General features: G+C 50.3%; 1 protein-coding gene across 8 annotated transcripts in view; it reads right to left on the bottom strand.

Moving 5' to 3' along the window:
- KIRREL3 (kirre like nephrin family adhesion molecule 3) overlaps positions 1-19,816 on the bottom strand; it is a 728,850-nt gene that overhangs the window by 176,186 nt on the left and 532,848 nt on the right. For 7 of the 8 annotated variants that reach the window (XM_044997029.1, XM_044997031.1, XM_044997030.1 and 4 more), the window contains 2 exons: positions 13,388-13,545; positions 5,567-5,717 (listed from right to left, as the gene is read on the bottom strand). In XM_044997029.1, the coding sequence (XP_044852964.1) occupies positions 5,567-5,717; positions 13,388-13,545 (309 nt within the window). Of the gene's footprint in view, positions 1-5,566; positions 5,718-13,387; positions 13,546-18,010; positions 18,111-19,816 lie in introns of those variants that run through there. The other variant, XM_044997034.1, reaches the window with a different exon arrangement.

Genomic DNA, 19,816 nt, shown 5'->3' with positions numbered 1-19,816 from the left:
AGAGTCATTTTTAAACAGGAAATCAAAATGCTCCATTCCCCCCTTCCCCAACAAAATGTTGTCAAAATTGACATTACCGCGAAATGATTCCAAAGGAAAAGCATTCCATCGGGAAATCTCCAGCCAGCTCCACTGCTATTATATGGTATTATCTGAGAAGCCGATGGGGCCGTGCAAACAGACAGTAACATAATGGCATACACACAAGGCGGCAGAGTGCGGGGAGGGTGCAAGGAATTGGTAATGTTGGCATCTTCTGACTTTGAAGTGCTTAGCCCTCATATTCAGCAACTGTGAAATTCTTTTAATGTAGTTTCTTAACAGAATTGTCTAGGTTAAAACAGTTCTATAAGATGGGTTTATTTCTCTAGACATCCCGGGATAGTCCAGGGAGATCCTCCTCTCTGGGATCCTATACATCTATTTTGGGCCCCACACTACAAGAAGGATGTGGAAAAATTGCAAAGAGTCCAGCGGAGGGCAACAAAAATGATTAGGGGGCTGGAGCACATGACTTATGAGGAGAGGCTGAGGGAACTGGGATTGTTTAGTCTGCAGAAGAGAAGAATAAGGGGAGATTTGATAGCTGCTTTCAACTATCTGAAAGAGGGTTCCAAAGAGGATGGATCTAGACTGTTCTCAGTGGTACCTGATGACAGAACAAGGAGTGATGGTCTCAAGTTGCAGTAGGGGGAGGTTTAGGTTGGATATTAGGAAACACTTTTTCACTAGTAGGGTGGTGAAGCACTGGAATGGGTTACCTAGGGAAGTGGTGGAATCTCCTTCCTTAGAGGTTTTTAAGGTCAGGCTTGACAAAGCCCTGGCTGGGATGATTTAGTTGGGAATTGGTCCTGCTTTGAGCAGGGGGTTGGACTAGATGACCTATGATTCTATGAAAAAGAGCTGGACTAGTATAAAGGGGCCCTAAAAGCCCCATAACTGGCCAGGGGAGGATTCCTCCAGTGCAGGCACCCTGGAAGACCATAATCAGATTGCCCTTCGCCTGGAGGAACCCCTTGCAAGCCCACGTGGAGGGGACATGCTGGGGGTAGGGCTAGAGGTGGGAGAATGTGTCTGCAGCACACTGTGTGGGTTCTGGGCAGTACTGGCAGGGCAATCTGGGCAGGTTGTGGCAATGCAGATAGGCTCCCAGAGCTGTGTTAGGATATGCCAGGGGGCCCTCCAGCCCTCAGAGCAGCCCAGGCTTGGGAGGGTGCGTCAAACCACCTTAGCCCTCCCTTGCCCCAGGGAAAACTGGCGCAGCACAGAATCTCACGCAAGGTGCGCAGTGAACACAAGGACTTTTGCTTGTCAGGATGCTGAAAACTTTCTGCGGCGGGTGCACAATTTTTTCAGCGGCACAGGTTAATGCTCATTATATTAGACAGCAAAGACTCAGTTCTTCCAGGGGTAGGGTGCACAGACCCTGAACTCATCAAAATCCATGGGATTAACTCAGGTGCTTCAGGGCAGAGTACTCAGCACCTTGCGGGATGGAGCTCTGAGTGGGGCAGGAGATGCTGCCTAGCTCATTGTACCATGCATGCCTGGACAGGCTACAGACTGCAGACTGCTTCTCAGTCGCACTAAGACCCCTTTACACGTGGCAGTCTAAAGGCTCAGGAAGGAAGGGTCACTCACATTTCACCCACATTAAGGCTCCTTTAGACTGCTGGGGTGTTTGTAAAAGAGCCTTGTAATTGAGAATCAGGCCCACAGTACCATCTATATGTGAAATTTGATATCCAAACCCTTCAACTCACTCAAATCAAACCCAATTTCCCCAGCAACCCTTTTCTTCAATACGGGCTATTTCCAAGCCAAATTTCAATTCTCAGACCCCAGCCATTTTCATGCTGAAGCTGTTTAAATAAAGTGATCCAAGCATTTGTTGGTTTCTATAGTGGGGACTGGGAATGTTTTCTTCTGTCCTCTCATTCAAAAAGGCCCAGACATTTTTTGCTCAAACTGCCGGGGGGTGGGGGAGGGAAATCAGGCAGAGACGGTACCTGGAGAGCGTCAGCCTGGGAGATGAAAGGTTTGGAACGTTGCGGATGATTGAAAACAAGGGGTTAAAATGGAAACATTCATGCTACTTTAGCTATAGTTGTCACTAACGCACCAGCTGCAGCACAACCCCCATGCACATGAAACTGACCGGGAAACACAAAGCTCATGCACCATCGAAGTCTTAGCTCTGCACAGGGGGATTGGACATCCCCTCCCCATTGCAGGGAGCCCTTCCAGAGCCTTATGCACTATGTATCGGCCCACTTTAGCTCCTAGGGCTTGCTTCTGCACTGCCATGCAAAGCCACTGACACCAGTGCTGAGCAGCGGGATACAACACTCCCCTTGTAACTGGGCAGCATTTCACATCTGCTTTGCACAGGTATCACAATGAGGGTCACAAAGTACCTAGCTAGGTAGACAGACTGAAAAGGGAGGTCAGACTAGATGATCATAATGGTCCCTTCTGATCTTAAAGTCTATGAGTGTACGTGAGCAGGTAGCTTGATAGCTAGATGGACTTAAATGATGACACAGGCCCCGTGACATCTGAGTGGCCAGTGGTGGCTGCAAGTAGCCAGGTGTGGTCCCTGGGTCCCTGGACGCTTGGTCCTGGCAGACATTAGGAGCAGCAGGATGACCACTCTAAATTCCACTGCTGATGTCAGCTCCATAAGGGAGCCAGTCGAGACCCAAGCACAGTAGAGTTTGGCTTCCCCATGTCCCCTCCCATCTTGGCCCCACTTTGTCTACTGGCATGCCCCCTCCTCCTGCTTATCCCAGTAAAGGAGCGGGTGTAGGAGGCAGTTATGCTGCCTCCAGCAGCTTAATACCTACATAGGGACAATTCTCCAGGGGGATCTCCAGCCAATTTAAGTTCAGTGGAAAGTGAATGTAGCCAAGTGGAAAATCCATCTCTCGGAGTGTAAGGCAGTGGGGAACCAGGCTGTGCATGCTGAAGGGATGCAGACAGGCTGGAGTACGCTCTGTCTTCAGGGGTGAAATTCACCCCCAGCGCAGGCTGATTAATCTGTCTTGCTGTTATTATACCCCTCCATCTTCCATCCAGCGCTGTTAAATTGATATCCTCATTAGAGCCCATTAAAGGCAACATTCTTTTAATAGCTGGATGGGATATTATTATTATTACTTTCACAGCATGGTGTATTTAATGGTTTGGAGTAGAAATTGGTCTTCTTTATTGGGTCTCTCCCTTTTGAAATGGATTCCACCATGCTCAGGGATTCAGATCACGTTGCCTACCCTGTTCTATACAGCACAGTCTAATGATGTCTCTGGCTTTTTGTTATTAGTGTGTGTGGGGGGTGTGCGTGTGCAACTGTTGTAGCCGATTGCTATCTGTGAAATAACCCGTGCCATTATCTCATCTGATCTCACCGATTCTGTCAGGACATACTACAGAGCGACTCAAGAACCTGTTAATCTTCCAGCAGAAAAGCCGGGAGTCTTAAATGGAGAATTTTCTGCTGCACTCGACTTTGCTCAGCAAGTTTTAATTGGACTGTGGAAAGCAGCTGGCAGCCTAATATTTAACACCCTGCAATTGCAAATTGTTGGCAAATGCAGCTGCAAGAATTGTGTGTGCAGATGAAGAGGGGCTGGGGGAGGGGCCAGCCTGAGCCTGATAGCAGCAGATATTGAAAGGGAGTTAGGGTGGGTGCATCTCAGATAGCTGCATTCTCCCCGATCAAAACCTCGATTTAGGGGAGCTATATAAAGTTTGGCCAGTCTTGTTCCCTGCATGTGCCTGTTCGCATCAGCTGGAGTTTTAAACTAGTCACATTAGACTGGGACTGAATGAGACTGGGGTATTTTTGCAAGCCTTTAAAAAGCTGTAGGTGGAGGATCACAGATATGGCTACAGAAGTTGTGTGTTAGGTCACCTCATCATGGGGATGGGTATTATGGTAAACTGTCCCAATGGTTGATCACTCTCACTCTTGAATATTTACACCTTATTTCCAGTCTGAATTTGTCTAGCTTCAACTTCCAGCCATTGGATGGCGTTAAACCTTTCTCTGCTAGATTGAAGAGCCCATTAGTAAATCTTTGTTCCCCACATAGGTACTTACAGACTGTGATCAAGTCACCCCTGAACCTTTTCTTTGTTAAGCTAAATAAGTTGAGCTCCTAGACCAGGGGTGGGCAAACTTTTTGGCCCGAGGGCCACATCTGGGTATGGAAATTGTATGGCGGGCCATGAATGCTCACAAAATTGGGGGTTGGGGTGTGGAAGGGTGCTGTGGGCGGGGACTAAGGGGTTGGGAGGGGGTCAGGGTGCAGGCTCTGGGCAGTGCTTACCTCAAGCAACTCCCAGAAGCAGCAGCATGTCCCCCCTCTCCTACGTGAAGGTGTGGCCAGGCAGCTCTGCGTGCTGCCCTGTCCACAAGTGCCGCCCCTGCAGCTCCCATTGGCTGCATTTCCTGGCCAATAGGAGCTGCGGGGGCGGCGCTTGGGGCGGAGGCAGCATACGGAGCCCCCTGCTGCCCCTATCTGAATGAGCCCGGGGGGGGGGGGAGACATGCCACTGCTTCCAGGAGCCACGTGAAGTGGGGCAAGCCCTGGACCCTGCTCCCCAGCTGGAGTGCCGGAATGGGGCAAGCCCCGGACCCTGCTCCCCGGCGGGAGCTCAAGGACCACATTAAAACATCTGGAGGGCCGGATGCGGCCCTCCGGGCCGTAGTTTGCCCACCTCTGTCCTAGACTGTATTATTATAAGGCAGGTTTTCTAACCCTTTAAACTATAAGCAATGATGGACCAGATGCTTCTTTAAATCCAAGTACAGAGCCCTCAGCCTGTAAGTCATGGGTTCGAATCCAGATCATGCTGTATCACTGGTGAATGAACCTGCTTCTATCACCTGTGCCTTACATGTAATAGGTTGGTGGCCTCAGACAGGTGTCCGGTCAATAAAACCACCAGCATAATTGGCATGGGTGCTGGTAACACTACAAACAGACTATGGACGGCATATGCATGGAGACCTAGGGACTCCCACAGGTAGGGACAGGCTGAGCAGTTTGTGTAGAATCAGAGTCTTTGCTCCCAAGCTGAAAATCAGCCAGTCAAGGTCCTTTCCCCCCCGCCCCCGCACACATTATTTGGTTCATTTTCTCGCTGCTTCTGCGGTTGTTGGTTCTGTGGAAATCTCAGGATACCCTGAGAATGGCCCTTCTGGTGGGATCTGGCCTGGGATCCCCGCTCTCAGGAGACAGCCTGTCTACATGGAACATTCAGATCCATTTTTGCAGCTCCGAAGATTTTCAAGAGACTGGAGAAGTTCCGGGGAGATGTCCGGACTTCTGAGAGCTGCGTCAGATCGGCGCCCTGAACTGATCACCATCAGCTACTCGTACGACTGCAAATACAGAGATAGGCTGGAGCCAAACCCCAAACTCAGAGCCTGATCTGGTTTGGAACTTTGCACTTAGGGCTTTTCACTCAAGCCAAACGGAGTCATTCAGGAGCCAGGGAATCCCCAGGGCAGCGCAGCATTAGAAACACACATGGCTGGACCGGCCGGCCAAACACTCACGCTGTATGTCGATGGTGACGGACGTCTCCTTCCCGCTGGGAATGGCTTTGTTGGTGGCCTGGCAGATGATGTTCTGCCCATTCTCGATGTCGGAGGGGCCAATAAAAAGGGTGCTCACGATGCTCTCCCTCTTGCCATCTCGGAGAAGTGTCTGCAGGGGGAGAAGCAGGGACAAAACTCGGTTACTCCTGAAAGGGGCAATACATTCTTTACTCTTGGCTGTGTTTATTATGTTCGAGCTTAGGGACCAACAAGCATGAAGCCAGGTTGTGGTAGTGGTAGGCACCGTACAGACAGAGTGGTAGACAGTCCTTGCCTGAAGAGCTTACAATCTAAAAGACAGCAGTTCCTATGGGGTTTGAAAAGGCGCTAATGGGGGTTAGGTGCACAAATTCCAATGAGTTTCAATGGGAGTTTGGTGCTTAACTCCCATAGGCTCCTTTGAAACCAGGCAGTGCCTTGCACCCGAGGATGACAGCTCTGGTGAGATTCATCCCACTCGCCAACCTAGACAGGGAGACGTTCGTATTGTCAACTGAACAGACCTTGCAGCCATCAGGGGTTTCCCAGCCGGTGGCCTGCTTCTTGTTCCTTGTGTCACCTTACACATGTGTGCCAAGCAAGTGTGAAATGCTGCCATGCCAATCCAGTAGCATTTCACACCCACTTTGCACAACAGGAAATGAGCACATATGCTGCCGGGCAGTGTGGGATCAGGCCCTGAAGACTACAAAGGACCATATGATTCCTAGAGAAGTAGCATAAAGTCATCAATTGCAGCAATGCATTGCACTGTGCAAACGGCAATTCTGCCTCCAGTGAAGTTTGCTTAGAGCGAAGGAAAGAAGAAAGCAGTGTGATCTAGTGCTTGAGCAGAGGGCAGAGTGCCAGTGGCCAAACCCACCTCAGGCATAACATCATTCAAGTCAGAATCAGACCTGAGGACGCCTGGGTTCTATTTTCGGGTCTCCCTGGGGCTCACTCTGTAGCCTTTGGAGAATCAGCCCTTTGTGAATCCATCTCTGAATTTCTACAGGGGGGAATCACACCACCTAACTAGCCATCAAGAGAACTAATGCTTGCGTTAATTAATTATTATTACTGAGGTTGCTTTCGTTCTGAACCTCTAATATAGGCTAATCAGACAGGTAATGCATGCCATGAGAGAGAGAATATTAAAAAGCCATTAACGAGCTGCCTTGCGAGCTCTGCAGTGGACGACGTGTTTGGAAAGGGCTGAAGCCACCAGCAGCAGTGGCACTCTCGTGCCACACCCCGGGTGTAAATCGGAACCACTCTGATTTGCTAGTGTTACACACCCACTTTGCACCGGTGCAAATGGTGACCCAAGCTGGCAAGGCAATAGAGGATTAAGCCCTGTATCTAGCTCTACACCCTGGCATGGCACAAGGCATACCTGTGGCTTTCCTTTCTCCTTGCCCTCTTCTGGCACTGTATAAGGAGTGATAGTGTATAACCCTCCTCTTGATCACCCCCAAGAAGCAGGTGAGACCATCAGAGGCGCTAGTGAGCAGCTGATGACGCTCCACTCCTATGCTGCAGTTATCCCATGTCGCACACAGGCCCAACCTCTGGATTTGCCCATTTGTGGGTAGGGAGGAAGGTCTTTGTGAAAGGAACTTGGTGTAGCGAGTGGAAATCTCCTGCTGGGTGGACCAGATTTACGGCCCTCCAGCAGCATTGCCAACCAAAATGTTCAAAAATCAAGCCTCCAGAAAATCATGCGACTGACGTAAAAATCAGGAGGTTTTACAAAAATAATAAACATTCCATTCTTTTATTTGCCTTCTGGATTCCGAACCTTTAGGATACACTTTACGTCATGGTTTCAAGGCTTTGCAACCGGGAATGCTAGAAACCTGACTCCAGGAGCTGGGGCCTTAAGAAAAAACACCAAATATCGCAAGACTTGTAATAAAATCATGAGAGCTGGTGACATGGCCACAGGGCTGTAGGCACCACCGGGCCCCATCTGGCATGGAAAGATCCTTGCGTGATGCATCCCCAGTATGACAGCCCTCTTCCTCCAAGACCTTCCATGCCAGCTGCTTAAGATACACTGGGAGGCTTAGTATCTTATTTGAGACGGGGTCACATTTCGTATGCAGCGTGAGCGCTTGGGCTTTGGAATTAATACAAACACAAACACAGACATATTTGAAAAAGGGCTGATATTCCTTCCCTGCCACAGCAATTGGCGGGTCTGAAATGGAGAGGGCTTAACTCTCTCTTCCCCAGCACTGGGACTGATCCAGCCCATGGCGGAGAAGAAGATCTGGAGCGACTGCAATTAGTTACAAACGATTACATGTTAATGGCCTAGATTTTAATTAATTTCACCCAAATTGGTGCAGAGAGAGGTCAGTTCTTTCAGGTTTTAATTAGCGCCGGCTGTCGCATGGCATCCTGGGAAGTGGGGACAGGAAGGGCTAGCGGTGGGTTTAATTTTGCTTTTTGCTCAGTCCCGGTGGCACGTTGCAAGAGGGAGAGTGAGGCAGTCATATTACCATGGGGGCTGGACGAGGATGTGTAGGGAGTTATGAGGATCGTGGATTTATCCTTGATCAGATGCATATGTTGCTGGCAAGTTAACCCTTCACAGCTGTGGTGCTCATCAGCCTGCTTGCTCCTTGCCAGAGACTGCTGCCGGCAGGGGAAATGAAATGAAATGTCTCAGTATTTGGGTGCAATAAAGAAGGAATCCTTCTGTGACACTGCAGGCAAATCAGATGGCAGCTAGGGACAGAAAGGTCATAATCCCTATGCAAATCAGATGCTGCCTTCTCCAGTAGCCGCCAGATGGCCTGCGGGACCAGGCTGGCTCATCTGGGGGGAGCTACAGGCAAGGATGGAGGCAGCCGGGCACAGGGGAGATGCATCTCCCTAGGGGCTGCAACCAGATGATGGTTCGTGGGTCTTGCAAATTTGTTTTCCATCTGGCCAACACTCCCTGGAGCTGCCCAGATCTGGAGGATCTGCACCCTCAGCAAGTTTGCAGATGACACTAAACTGGGAGGAGTCGTAGATACACTGGAAGGTAGGGATAGGATACAGAGGGACCTAGACAAATTAGAGGATTGGGCCAAAAGAAATCTGATGAGGCTCAACAAGGACAAGTGCAGAGTCGTGCACTTAGGATGGAAGAATCCCATGCACTGCTACAGACTAGGGACCAAATGGCTAGGCAGCAGTTCTGCAGAAAACAACCTGGGGTTACAGTGACCGAGAAGCTGGATATGATTCAAGAGAGTGCCCTTGTTGCCAAGAAGGCTAACAGCATTTTGGGCTGTATAAGTAGGGGCATTGCCAGCGGATCGAGGGATGTGATCATTCCCCTCTATTCAGCACTGGTGAGGCCTCATCTGGAGTACTGTGTCCAATTTTGGGCCCTACACTACAAGAAGGATGTGGAAAAACTGGAAAGAGTCCAACAGAGTCAACAAAAATTATTAGAGGGCTGGAGCACAAGACTTATGAGGAGAGGCTGAGGGAACTGGGATTGTTTAGTCTGCAGAAGAGAAGGATGAGGGGGGATTTGATAGCTGCTTTCAACTACCTGAAAGGTGGTTCCAAAGAGGATGGATCTAGACTGTTCTCAGTGGTAGAAGATGACAGAACAAGGAGTTATGGTCTCAAGTTGCAGAGGGGGAGGTTTAGGTTGGACATTAGGAAAAACTTTTTCACTAGTAGAGTGGTGAGGAACTGGAATGCGTTACCTAGGGAGGTGGTGGAATCTCCTTCCTTAGAGGTCTTTAAGGTCAGGCTTGACAAAGCCCTGGCTGGGATGATTTAGTTGGGTATGGTCCTGCTTTGAGCAGGGGTTTGGACTAGATGACCACCTGAGGTCCCTTCCAACAGCGATATTCTATTATCTCTCTCAGGTTTCCATGGGGCATCTCCTTGTGGTATCTAAGCCCTGCTTTCACCATCAGCACTGGACACCTCTCCTCACCTCATTTAGATCTCTGTAGCATCCCCGCTACCTCAGCTCGCATGGCAGGCTGTTCTCCCCCACAGACTGCGTGCTGGCTGTGAACCCTGACGGCATCGCCTGACATTGCTGCCTTCCTGCTCGTCTGAGACTCTCTGCGTGTGTCAGGGCAAGGTCACCGCTACCATCCTGACAGGCCGTGTCCCAGCACTCACTCCAGAACTGGCCCTCTGGTGCCTCACTATCCCTGCTGAGATCCCAAGAGACTCCAGTAGAATTATTTCCCTGATCTGGTTTCTCCTGGCCTTAGTTGGGTAGCTCTGAAGGACAGTTGGGCCCCAGGACCCAAGGGAGTTCATCGCTCCCATGGCCCAGGCAACGCCTTGCCTTGCTGCCGACACTGCCCTCTGTGATGGCATTTAATGGGTCATGGACCCCTCGGCTTTTGGTTCCTTGTTACCTGTTGCTAGAGCCCAGTCTCTTTTATTGGTCTGGGAGCCATCGCTTTGGGCAAGACGGTGACTAAGGGGATGATGGAGAGAAGGAAGCAGCAGAACCAGCTTCTCAGGGGACCCCATACACCGTGGCATGTTCTACATCCCAGCTGTTTCCTAGGAAGGGCAGCAGTGATAGCTCTCTGCCCGGTAGGGTGACCAGATAGCAAATGTGAAAAATCAGGACAGAGAGTGGGGGGGTAATAGGAGCCTATATAAGAAAAAGTTCCAAAAATCAGGTTTGTCCCTATAAAATAGGGGCATCTGGTCACCCTACTGCCCGGTCTCTAAGATCCATTCTGGAATGGCTCCGAGACCGCACTGTCAGGTGATGTCGCAGTAGCGCTGACTCTGTAGCAGAGCTGGGTGACTTTTTTTCAGCAAATAGTAAATGCACTGAAAACGCATTTTTTTGAGGTACTGAAACAATCTGCAAATTCGTGTTGAATTTTGGCAAACCGTTTTGGCCAAAAACAAAATTATTTTTTTCCACTGAGGAAAAGTCATAAGAGTTCATTTCAAGCATTTTGAAACAAAACGTTTTGACTTTTCATTTAGAAATGTAGCGATACTTATTTTTTCACCTTGGACTTGCTCCAGCCAGCCAAACCGGCATGCGTGTCTATCTACTCCCCTCATCAAGATGGAGGAAGGCTATAGGAGGGGCGTCAACAACCAACCTGCAGCTTCTGTATGTCCGAAGCATCAGTGCCATCTATCAAATCTTTTACCTTCAAGCTCTGGCCACTGCAAAACACCAACAACTATACCTCAGGGATTTTGTCAACAATTCATTCCTGGATGGTCATCTGATGCAACCAGACTATTATACCAGGAATCTAAATCCACCAAGAACGAGCAGGTTATTGAAAAAGTAGAGCTCTTCTAGATCAAACCATGCAAGAGCGATGGAAAGAAGCTTTCCAAATTGTATTTCACAAAGCCCAGTCTCAAAGCCTAGCAAACTATTACAAGATTGAGGGGAGATTCTAGTTGGGACAAGAGTTACAGCAAGCTCTATTGCATCCCAAATGGTGGCCAATGGCAGAGCTCATAATCAAGACAAAGCCTTCAGCTATGCTGAAATGGTGGCTGCTGTGAGATGGCAGGTTCTGAGCGTGGACATGAACCTGATCAGTAAAAGGAGCCATCAAGAATGTCACGACTTCAGGCCAGATCCCACTGAAATTAATGGACAGGGCCCCAAACCCCAGACTTGTCCTTCCACACAACCACACCACTTGGATGCATGAGCTTTTTCCTAGAGAATATGCATGAGCAAATTCAGCTGGAAATCAGCTTTGTATACGGAGCTAGAAGAACTTGAAAAACAGGATTATAATGGAAAAAGAATTGTTTTGTAGGCTTAACTGTGGAGTCATTACTGGTGCTCCACAATGAAGTGAAATAGTAAAAATAATTTGATCTTGGGAGAAGAGATACCTATAGGTATAGGCAGCACTGTGATCCCTGAGGTGACTCCTGAATTGCACCAGGGTTGAGTTTGGCTCTGTACCTTTCCAACGCAGAGGAAATACAAGAGCCACAGGAGGCCAATGCGGCTGCACAAGGAGCTTTTCAACTATCTAAAATCCAAAAGGGGTACGTGCAAGAAATGGAAGGAGGGGCATGTCACCAAGGAAGCATACATGGGAACAGTGAAAGAACGTGGGGACAAAAATCAGGAAAGCCAAGGCAAAGAACTGCCAAGGAATGTTAGAGACAACAGGAAGGGGTTGTACAAATATATGTCAGACAAAAAGAGAAAGATCAAGGATGGTATGGGTCCGCTGCTCAATGCGGAAGGTGAGCTGGGAACAGAAGATGATGGGAAGGCAGAGCTGCTCAATGCCTACTTTGCTTCAGTCTTCTCACAAAAAACAACATGTGACTGGATGACTAGCGAAGTTACCACAGACCACTGCCTTGGATGGGTTAGACACAACAAATCCTGCAGCTTGGCAGGGGGTTAGACCAGATGACCCTTGCGGTCCCTTCTGACCCCTTGATTCTATATTAATGAAGTAAAAGCTGTTCAAACATATGAGGCACATTTCAGAACCAAGTTGTACTAACACTGAGCACTTTCCTCCATCTTCAAGTCATTTTAACGAATACAACCCATCTCCCACAGCGCTGTAGGTATCTATGGTCACCCCATTTTAGAGATCAGGAACCTGGGGCTAGGTGCCACAAACTACCCCATGGCACAAAGGACAGAGCTGAAAGTAGAACCCCACACCTCTGGGCTCCTGGAGCTGCATTCAGCCACCTGGAACCACCCTTTCTCTGTTTCACTTCTTAGTGAAATCTTGTCAATCCAAGCGTACAATAATTCCAAGCCAGCTGTGCGGCCCAGGGCTCACGGTGTCACCAGCATAACTGCTAAGAGAGGAACCTTTTGTTCTCCGCTTGCCAAAGGTTGCTGCTGAACTTGTTCAATTTGATGTGCTATTCAGGCCGCAAGAGAGACAATCCCTTTCCCTCCTGAGAGACTTGTTTCCTCCAAATTGCCCTGCCAACCGGCTTCTTAACATCACCGAGAGAGCGACCTGTTCTAGACAGTTTTGACCCAGAGCCCGCCACTGCTGTGGCCAGTTGTGGCCTCAGGGCTGCACCAGAGAGCTCTTGTGTTCTGATAGGTGGCGGCCTTCCACTGGCGCATTTGCACTTCCCTAAGGACAACTCGGCCGAAATAGATGGGAGTTAGGCGCCGGTATACCTTTGGGTATTGGGCCACTGTGCTTTTAGACACCTGGTGAGGAGCACATCGAATGGATGACCTGCTCAGCACTGCTGAGAGGCAGAGCACAGAGCTCTCTGGGCCAGAGGTAGCCAATAAGTTAAATTCAGAGCTGAGCCCGCCCTTGACTGTTGCAGCTTCTTACACCCTTCTGGCAGCTGCTTTTCTTGCCCCATTCCTCCCCGCTGGCCCCTTGGCAGGGCAGTTGCGTTCACTCCAGTAAGCCATGTTCAGAGATGACATGTAAGGTCACACCTTAATAATTGGGTAAGTCTAAGTCAGCCTAAGTTGGTGTAAATTAATCACTGAAGGGCTAGGAGAAGCTTTGAGTCCCCTCTGAATATGCCCTTCTGGCTCGCCGCTGATCTCTGCTCTCCCAGCAGCCAGGGGTATAGAAGCTGAGGGAACAGCACCGAGAAACGTGGGATCAGATCATCTGCTGGTGTAAGTCAACACAGCACCACTGAGTCAATGGGGCTATGCCAATTGAGACCAGGTGAGGATATGGCCCTGATGCATAAGAGGAGCCACAGTTCCACTCTGGACAGTATTCAGTGAAGGACACCTCTGTGAGGTGAGCAAAAGAGCAGTTCCACGTCCCCGGCACCATCCCAAACTCCACCCCGCCTGACCTTGGAGTAGGTGGCTCCATTTATCACTTCTCCATTCCGCATCCAGATGATGGAGGCTGCTGGTTTGGCGTTGTCGGCATGGCAGGTCAGGTTCAGGGGATCCCCAGCTCTCAGGCTAATGACCGGGCCCCCAGTAATTACTGGGTCATCTGGAGGAACTGCAAAGAAATCAGACAAGAGAAAGAACACAGTTTATAAGCTTCAGCCAAGCTACCCTTTGCTTGCAAAGTCTGTGCCTGCAGCGGTACTTAGCAGGGCACATGTGGGGAAAATGGCAACCATAGGCTAAACTATGCTCTGGTACACTCATGGAACCCCAAGGCAGTCAGCTTCAATCAGGCTGTGGCTGATGGCAGAATATAGCCCAATCTTAGTACCATACAACTTGATTTTCTTTTGTTGCTTGCGTATTAGCTGCGCTCCAGAGTCAGCACCGGCAGACTAATATTTAAGAGGCATAGACAAAGGAGACAAGGGATAAGTTTTCAGTGGAGATTTGAAATGAGATGAAGAATTGATTGCATGGTGAGATGCAGGAAAGCACGAGTTAGTGGCGGAGAAGGCTCTCATACAAAATAGGAGCCAGAAGGAAAGAGACTAGGATGAAGGCACCAGAGAAAGGAGGGAGACAGAGATTAAACAAGAAAGAATGACAAAGGTCTGTGAGGTTGCTTGGATAAATCCATGACCTTATGCTACCAAACAAAAGAGCAGCGCATGCACTTTCAGCCTAACAAGAAAGGAGAGAGCACAGTGTGTGCATCCCCTCGGTAACAGTCTGCAACAACTCTGAGAACAAAATGGCTTCTAACCTCTGCTTGTAGGAAGAGTTCTTAGAAATTGAAAGGGCAGCACACAGAAAACGAAGACATACCACTTCCAGAACTAGACATACCACACTCAGGTGACTTCTAAACACATGAAGGGGAGTTTAGAAGCGCGACCTAGAAAGAACAAGATGTGAAATCCGAAGGACTGGCCACTGAAAACCCAGCGCTGTGCTGGCAAATGTGGAGACTTTTCCTCCTTATCTTTAAAAGCCTGATTAATGCCCAGCCTGCAGGAAGCGGGTGGGGAGGGAGGCAGAGGGTTGCAGAGCACCTGATGCTGTGGGGAGCTGGGGCTTGTTGAGTATGCAGTAATGGTGTCTAGTTTTTATATAAATGAATATTTTAACTTCCCAGAGAGTTCGATCCTGGAAGCTTGAGGTCTCTGCAGCCAGACAGAGAGGGAGGCATGTGCTTGGAAATGGTTAATATGTTAACTATTAAAGGTTTACAGAAGCTCATCCACTTGAAATTTGGAATAACACAACAGCTGTGTGATCTCAGGGAAAAGATGGCTATTTGCACCTGAGATTGGTTTGCTAGATCACAGTGGGTCTGGGGTCTTGCAGGAGTTTAAGCGGTCGCGAAGGGATTTGGCGGAGAAGAAGGGCTCTGTGTTGAAACCTTTATTAACAACCGTGCCTCAAATGGCTCGAAATGCTGGAACCAACACCAACATGTTTTCCCCATTTATTTATTTATGATGTTGCTGACTGCACTCACCTAGTGAGACACACAACGCTCATTTTATGAGGGCCCCAGGGAAAGAACTGTCATGCAATCTAGCGTACTGCATTCAAGAGCGATACAAGCAAAGCAATGCAAGGTGCTCAGTCTAATAGAACAGACAAGAGCAGCGAGCAGACACAATTTCAGTCCATTTTACACACTGACAAGGAGAAATGACTTCTTATAATCAGACTAGGGGCCAAATTTATCCCTAGCTGCAAATTCACTGCAGTCAGTGGAGATACACCAGAAATTAATCTGGCCCAACATTTCTGTCTGTGACCAGGGACGAGATCCTCAGCTGATATGATAAGAATCAATGTTACTTTGTCAAAGTCAGTGGAACTACATCAATTTACACCCACTGAGGATCAGGTCCACAGGAGTTTATACCAGCTGTCTAAGACTGTGTCCCCCTACCCCCCAATGCCAAGTACCCAGAGTAACTTTCTCATGGCACAAAATTAAGATCGTTTCACACTTCTGGGTGTTTATACTTCACTCAGCGCCATGGTATCTAGTAGCCAGGGGCTGATCTGGATGTGGATTTTAAGCACTGCAAAGTGTGTGGTGAGTGTTAAGAACTGGTGTTTTGATTCAGCCCATTAAAGTGATGGACAGGGGTCTGGAAAATTCATCTCTACATTCAGATTTCAAATGCCCCAAAGATTGAGAGGGCTAGATTATGGGGGTTTGGATATAGACTGGTTATAGCAGAAATATGTTCTATCTAAAGCACCCGAAGGCCTCCATTAACCTAGTACATAAGTACCTCACAGTCTTCTATGTATGTCTCCTCACATGCCCCTGTGAGACAGGGAAGTGCTGTTATCCCGGTTTTACAGATGGGAAACTGAGGCACAGAGTGACTAAGTGACTTGACAAAGGTCAAACAGGAAGTTTGCACCAGAGCAGGAACTTGAACGCAGCTTGCCAAGTTCTAGGCTGCTGCCCTAACTCCTGGGGCATCCTTCCTCTCTGCTGCACTGGGGTATGGGGAGGCAGGGGTGTATAAAGTGATTTGCGCTGGCTCCTCCTCAGCCAGAACCTTGCCATATAACCTCCACGCAGATCACCAGACGTCACGGTCCCGATCTGACAGTGGTGTGAGCAGGCGCAATTCCCACAAACATCAATGAGGGGCACAGCCATTTGTGCCAGGGCTGAGGCGGGTCCTGTGCCATCCTAAAGACATTTCCCTACATGCCGAGAGCTCCCAGGAGAGTGGGGCTTGGTGTAAGCAGCTGTAGGTCACACAGCATGGCTGGACTAATCAAAACAAAATTTACATCATGCTGGCAAATGAATTTGAGGAGGGGAATTGGATGCAGGCAGCCCTGAGCAGAGTCCAGTCACAGGGAAGGGGAGCGATACTGTCTTTATGGTATCTCTGTTGCTTTAATGTGACAAAGTTACTGCCGCCTCTTCTCTGCCTCTCATTACGCATAGGGTTGCCAGGTCCCACACAGCCAGAAGGAGACGCCCTCATTTGGCATTCGTTTGAAGGGGGGTTTTCAAGCATCTCTCTCTGAAGAAAGATTTTGCTGTGGGTGTCAAGGAGACGTTTCAGATCTCAGCCTTCCTTTGAAATTCCCATCAATCAAGTTGTCATATCCTGACAGCTTGCTACGAGGGGTGCCTCTCATTAGGGGCCCCAGCCTAGCTCTGTATCACACACAGCAGGGATTCGGCCACTTCTGGAGCTGGGAATCCTCTCTGAGCAGAGATGTGGAGTGATGGAAAGTGGGCAGAGGCAGACAGGGGGCAGCCGGAGGTTGTTCCCATCTGCTGGCTGCAGTGACACGAGCATCATGGGGCTCAGGCCAGCTCTGCATCTCCCAACACCACCAGCACATTGGCACTAATTGGAGATTTCAGCCCAGAAGCCAAGAACTGAATGGGCCATCAGCCCTGAACTGCCCTCTCTCTCGCATGTGTGGGGGTGAGGTGGCATTTTGCAGCTCTCAGCTCAGGTATTGGATTCATTGACCAGGTGCGCCGTGTCCTGGACCTGCTCTGGGGAGATAACCAGAGTTCTTTGCTCTCCACGGCTGCTAATCCAGCACCTTTGCCCCGCTCCAAACCGACATCTAACAGGGCTTATCGGAAAGGCGGCTCGTGCCACAAAGAGCACTGAATGCCCTCTCATTGCAAAAGGACCCCCACCATATTTCAGATGGCCCTTGGATTTGCCTTGAAGTCCCTTATGACAGGCAGAGCTTGAGGATGGGAGTGTGTGCATGGTGGGGGTGGGGAGAGTTGTGCTGTTCCCTGGGCCCAAGTAGAAGATTTATTTAGAACAAGAGAGAAAGGTGCTCAGATGCCCCGGTGATGGCAGATCCATCTATAGACAGACAGGAAAGGGAGTCATTGCCTCACCCAGGCAGATGACTGGAGGGAAGATGGGATGTAAGAGCCCTTCTTCACTGGACAGGCAGAGTGGACGGTGAATGCCATCCTCACCTCCATGCCTTGGGGAGCAGATGCTGCTGCAGGGAAGCTGCTCAGTTACACAGGGGAGCTCACTATGCCTGGGAGGGGGGCACAGCTATGACCCACTCTGGGAGCTAGTGGGCACCAGCTGAACAATGTGACTGCAAACGTTTGAAGCAGACTGAGCCCTGGCTGGCACCCACATGGGCATCTCTGCTTCAGCGCCTGGGGTTCCTGTACGTTTGGGCTGAGAAGAAGGTACTCAGCAGTCTTTGCTGGCTTCTCTGCCACTGGGCTAAGGTCAGGAGATGGTGGGGAGCATGCTCCCCAACACCTCAGAATTGGTTACTGCGGCCAAGTTGCTCCCGCCAACACGCCCCTCCTGTCTGGCTGTGGCACTCAGCAACTCTTGCCTCAGTCCCGTCCCATCCCCGCACCACTCCCTCCAGGGCCACAAAGTCCTTTAACAAAACAACAACAGAATACTCAAAACAACTGAACCTTCAGCCCAGCCCAGCTCAGCCAGCCGCCCTTCCTCACCGACACACCTCAGCCGCTATGGTTTGTCCCCGTGCCCAGCTCCAGGCTCCTGTGCCTCCCACAACCCCACTGTCTAGGTTGGCACCCTCCTCACCCAGGGGTTCAGACAGGCTGCTGCTCAGCAGGGTGCCTGCCTCTGGTCAGGCTCTCGTTCCAGCTCACGCTGGCCGTGGCTTGTCTGCTCCTCTCCCCTTTCTCCTTCTCAGCCTTCTTCCAGGCTGCTTCTCAGACAGGGCTCTCCCCCGCACTCTCCTCCAGGTCTCCCCTTCCCAGCTGGGCTCACCCAGCTCTTGATGGAAATCCCCAGCTGGGTCTAATAACTACGTTAAGCCTTACAGCAGAGGTGGGCAAACTATGGCCTGAGGGCCCATTCTGCCCAGCTCCTGAGCTCCTGGCCCCTCCCTCGCTGTTACCCCACAGCCTCAGCTCACTGTGCCGTGGGCGCAATGCTCTGGGAAGCGGGGCTGTGAGCTCCTGGGGTCGCGCAGCTGCAGCGCCCAGCCTGCCCCGGTGCTCTGTGCTGCGTGGCTGGCTCCAGCCAGGCGGCGCAGCTGCCTGTCCTGGTGCAGCCACGCTGCCAGCCACTGGTGCTCCAGGCAGAGTGGTAAGGGGGCAGGGAACAGTGGAAGGGGGTTGGATAGAGGGCAGGGGAGTGGTCAGGGACCGGGGCTGTGGATAGGGGTGGGGGTGGCCAGAGGGTGGGAATCAGAGGGGTGGAATGGGGGCAGGGGTTCCGGGGGCAGTCAGAGAGAAGGGGTTGGATGGGGCAGCGGGGGGCGGACAGGGAGAAGGGGTGGTTGGATGGGGTGGGGGTTGGGGGGGCAGTCAAGAAGGAGGGGGGTTGGATGGGGCAGCAGGGAGCAGTTAGGGGCAGGAGGTCCGGGGGCAGTAGGGGACAGACAGCAGGGGGGGTGGATGGGGCAGGGGTGCCGGGGGTGCCGTCAGGGGGCGAGAAGCGGGGGGGGGTCAGATAGGGGGCAGGGGCCGGGCCATGCCTGGCTGTTTGGGGAGGAACAGCCTCCCCTAACCCGCCCTCCATACTATTTCTGAAACCCAATGTGTCCCTCAGGCCAAAAAATTTGCCCACCCCTGCCTTAAAGGCTAACCAGCCTGAGACAGTTACGCACACATATAGACAGTGACTATGCACCGCATTACACACACGTCTTATGTCTACAGATTGGCCTGTGCTGTCAGAGCCACATACCTGAACTATCCCAAATTTCAACTAGCAGCTCTTGGGGTTTAGGGCAGCTCATTGGCAAAGTTCCAAACTGGCCCCCTATTCAAACAGATGCCAAGTTTAGGGGCTCTGGGGTTTAGGTTTGAACTACCTCTCCTTACTATTCGTGCCTCTCATTCTACAGGGATCCACATTCTCCAGCTATTCGTAGGACGGATTCCAGGCGCGTGCAGAGACATACAGTATCATAGAAATGGGAACGCATGGGAATGAGACTATACATGAACAATCCCTGTGTGGTCACTTGCTCTTGCTGTGGATCAAACAGGGAATGTGCTGAGATCTCGCTGAGGTTCATGGAACACACAAACAGCTCCTCCAGGGGGAGGAAACAAGGACTTCGAAATCACCAGCAATTTAAATTACAGCAACAATCCTCTCCCCTAACTGGAACAATAGTAATAATAGTCATAATCACTTAACTCTTCTGAATCTTTCAGGGGAGGATTTCAAAGGGTCTGACGTGCTGTAATGAATTTAGGCTTACAAATGTTACAAACTGTCTATTAAAGCTTACAAAAAGTATCATTCCTCCTTTTACAGATGGAAAAGCTGACGGCTGGCCGAGAGTGGGCAGCAGGGTTCATGGCTGAGGGCTAAAATGTAAGCAGTGAGGGAACTTTTGCAGTGGAAAGGCCAGATGCCAAGTGAATTTAG

Source organism: Mauremys mutica, chromosome 22 (genome assembly GCF_020497125.1).
Source record: "Mauremys mutica isolate MM-2020 ecotype Southern chromosome 22, ASM2049712v1, whole genome shotgun sequence".
Lineage (NCBI taxonomy): Eukaryota > Metazoa > Chordata > Testudines > Geoemydidae > Mauremys > Mauremys mutica.
Note: the sequence above shows the minus strand (reverse complement) of the source record. Positions and strands in the feature narration are given on the sequence as shown.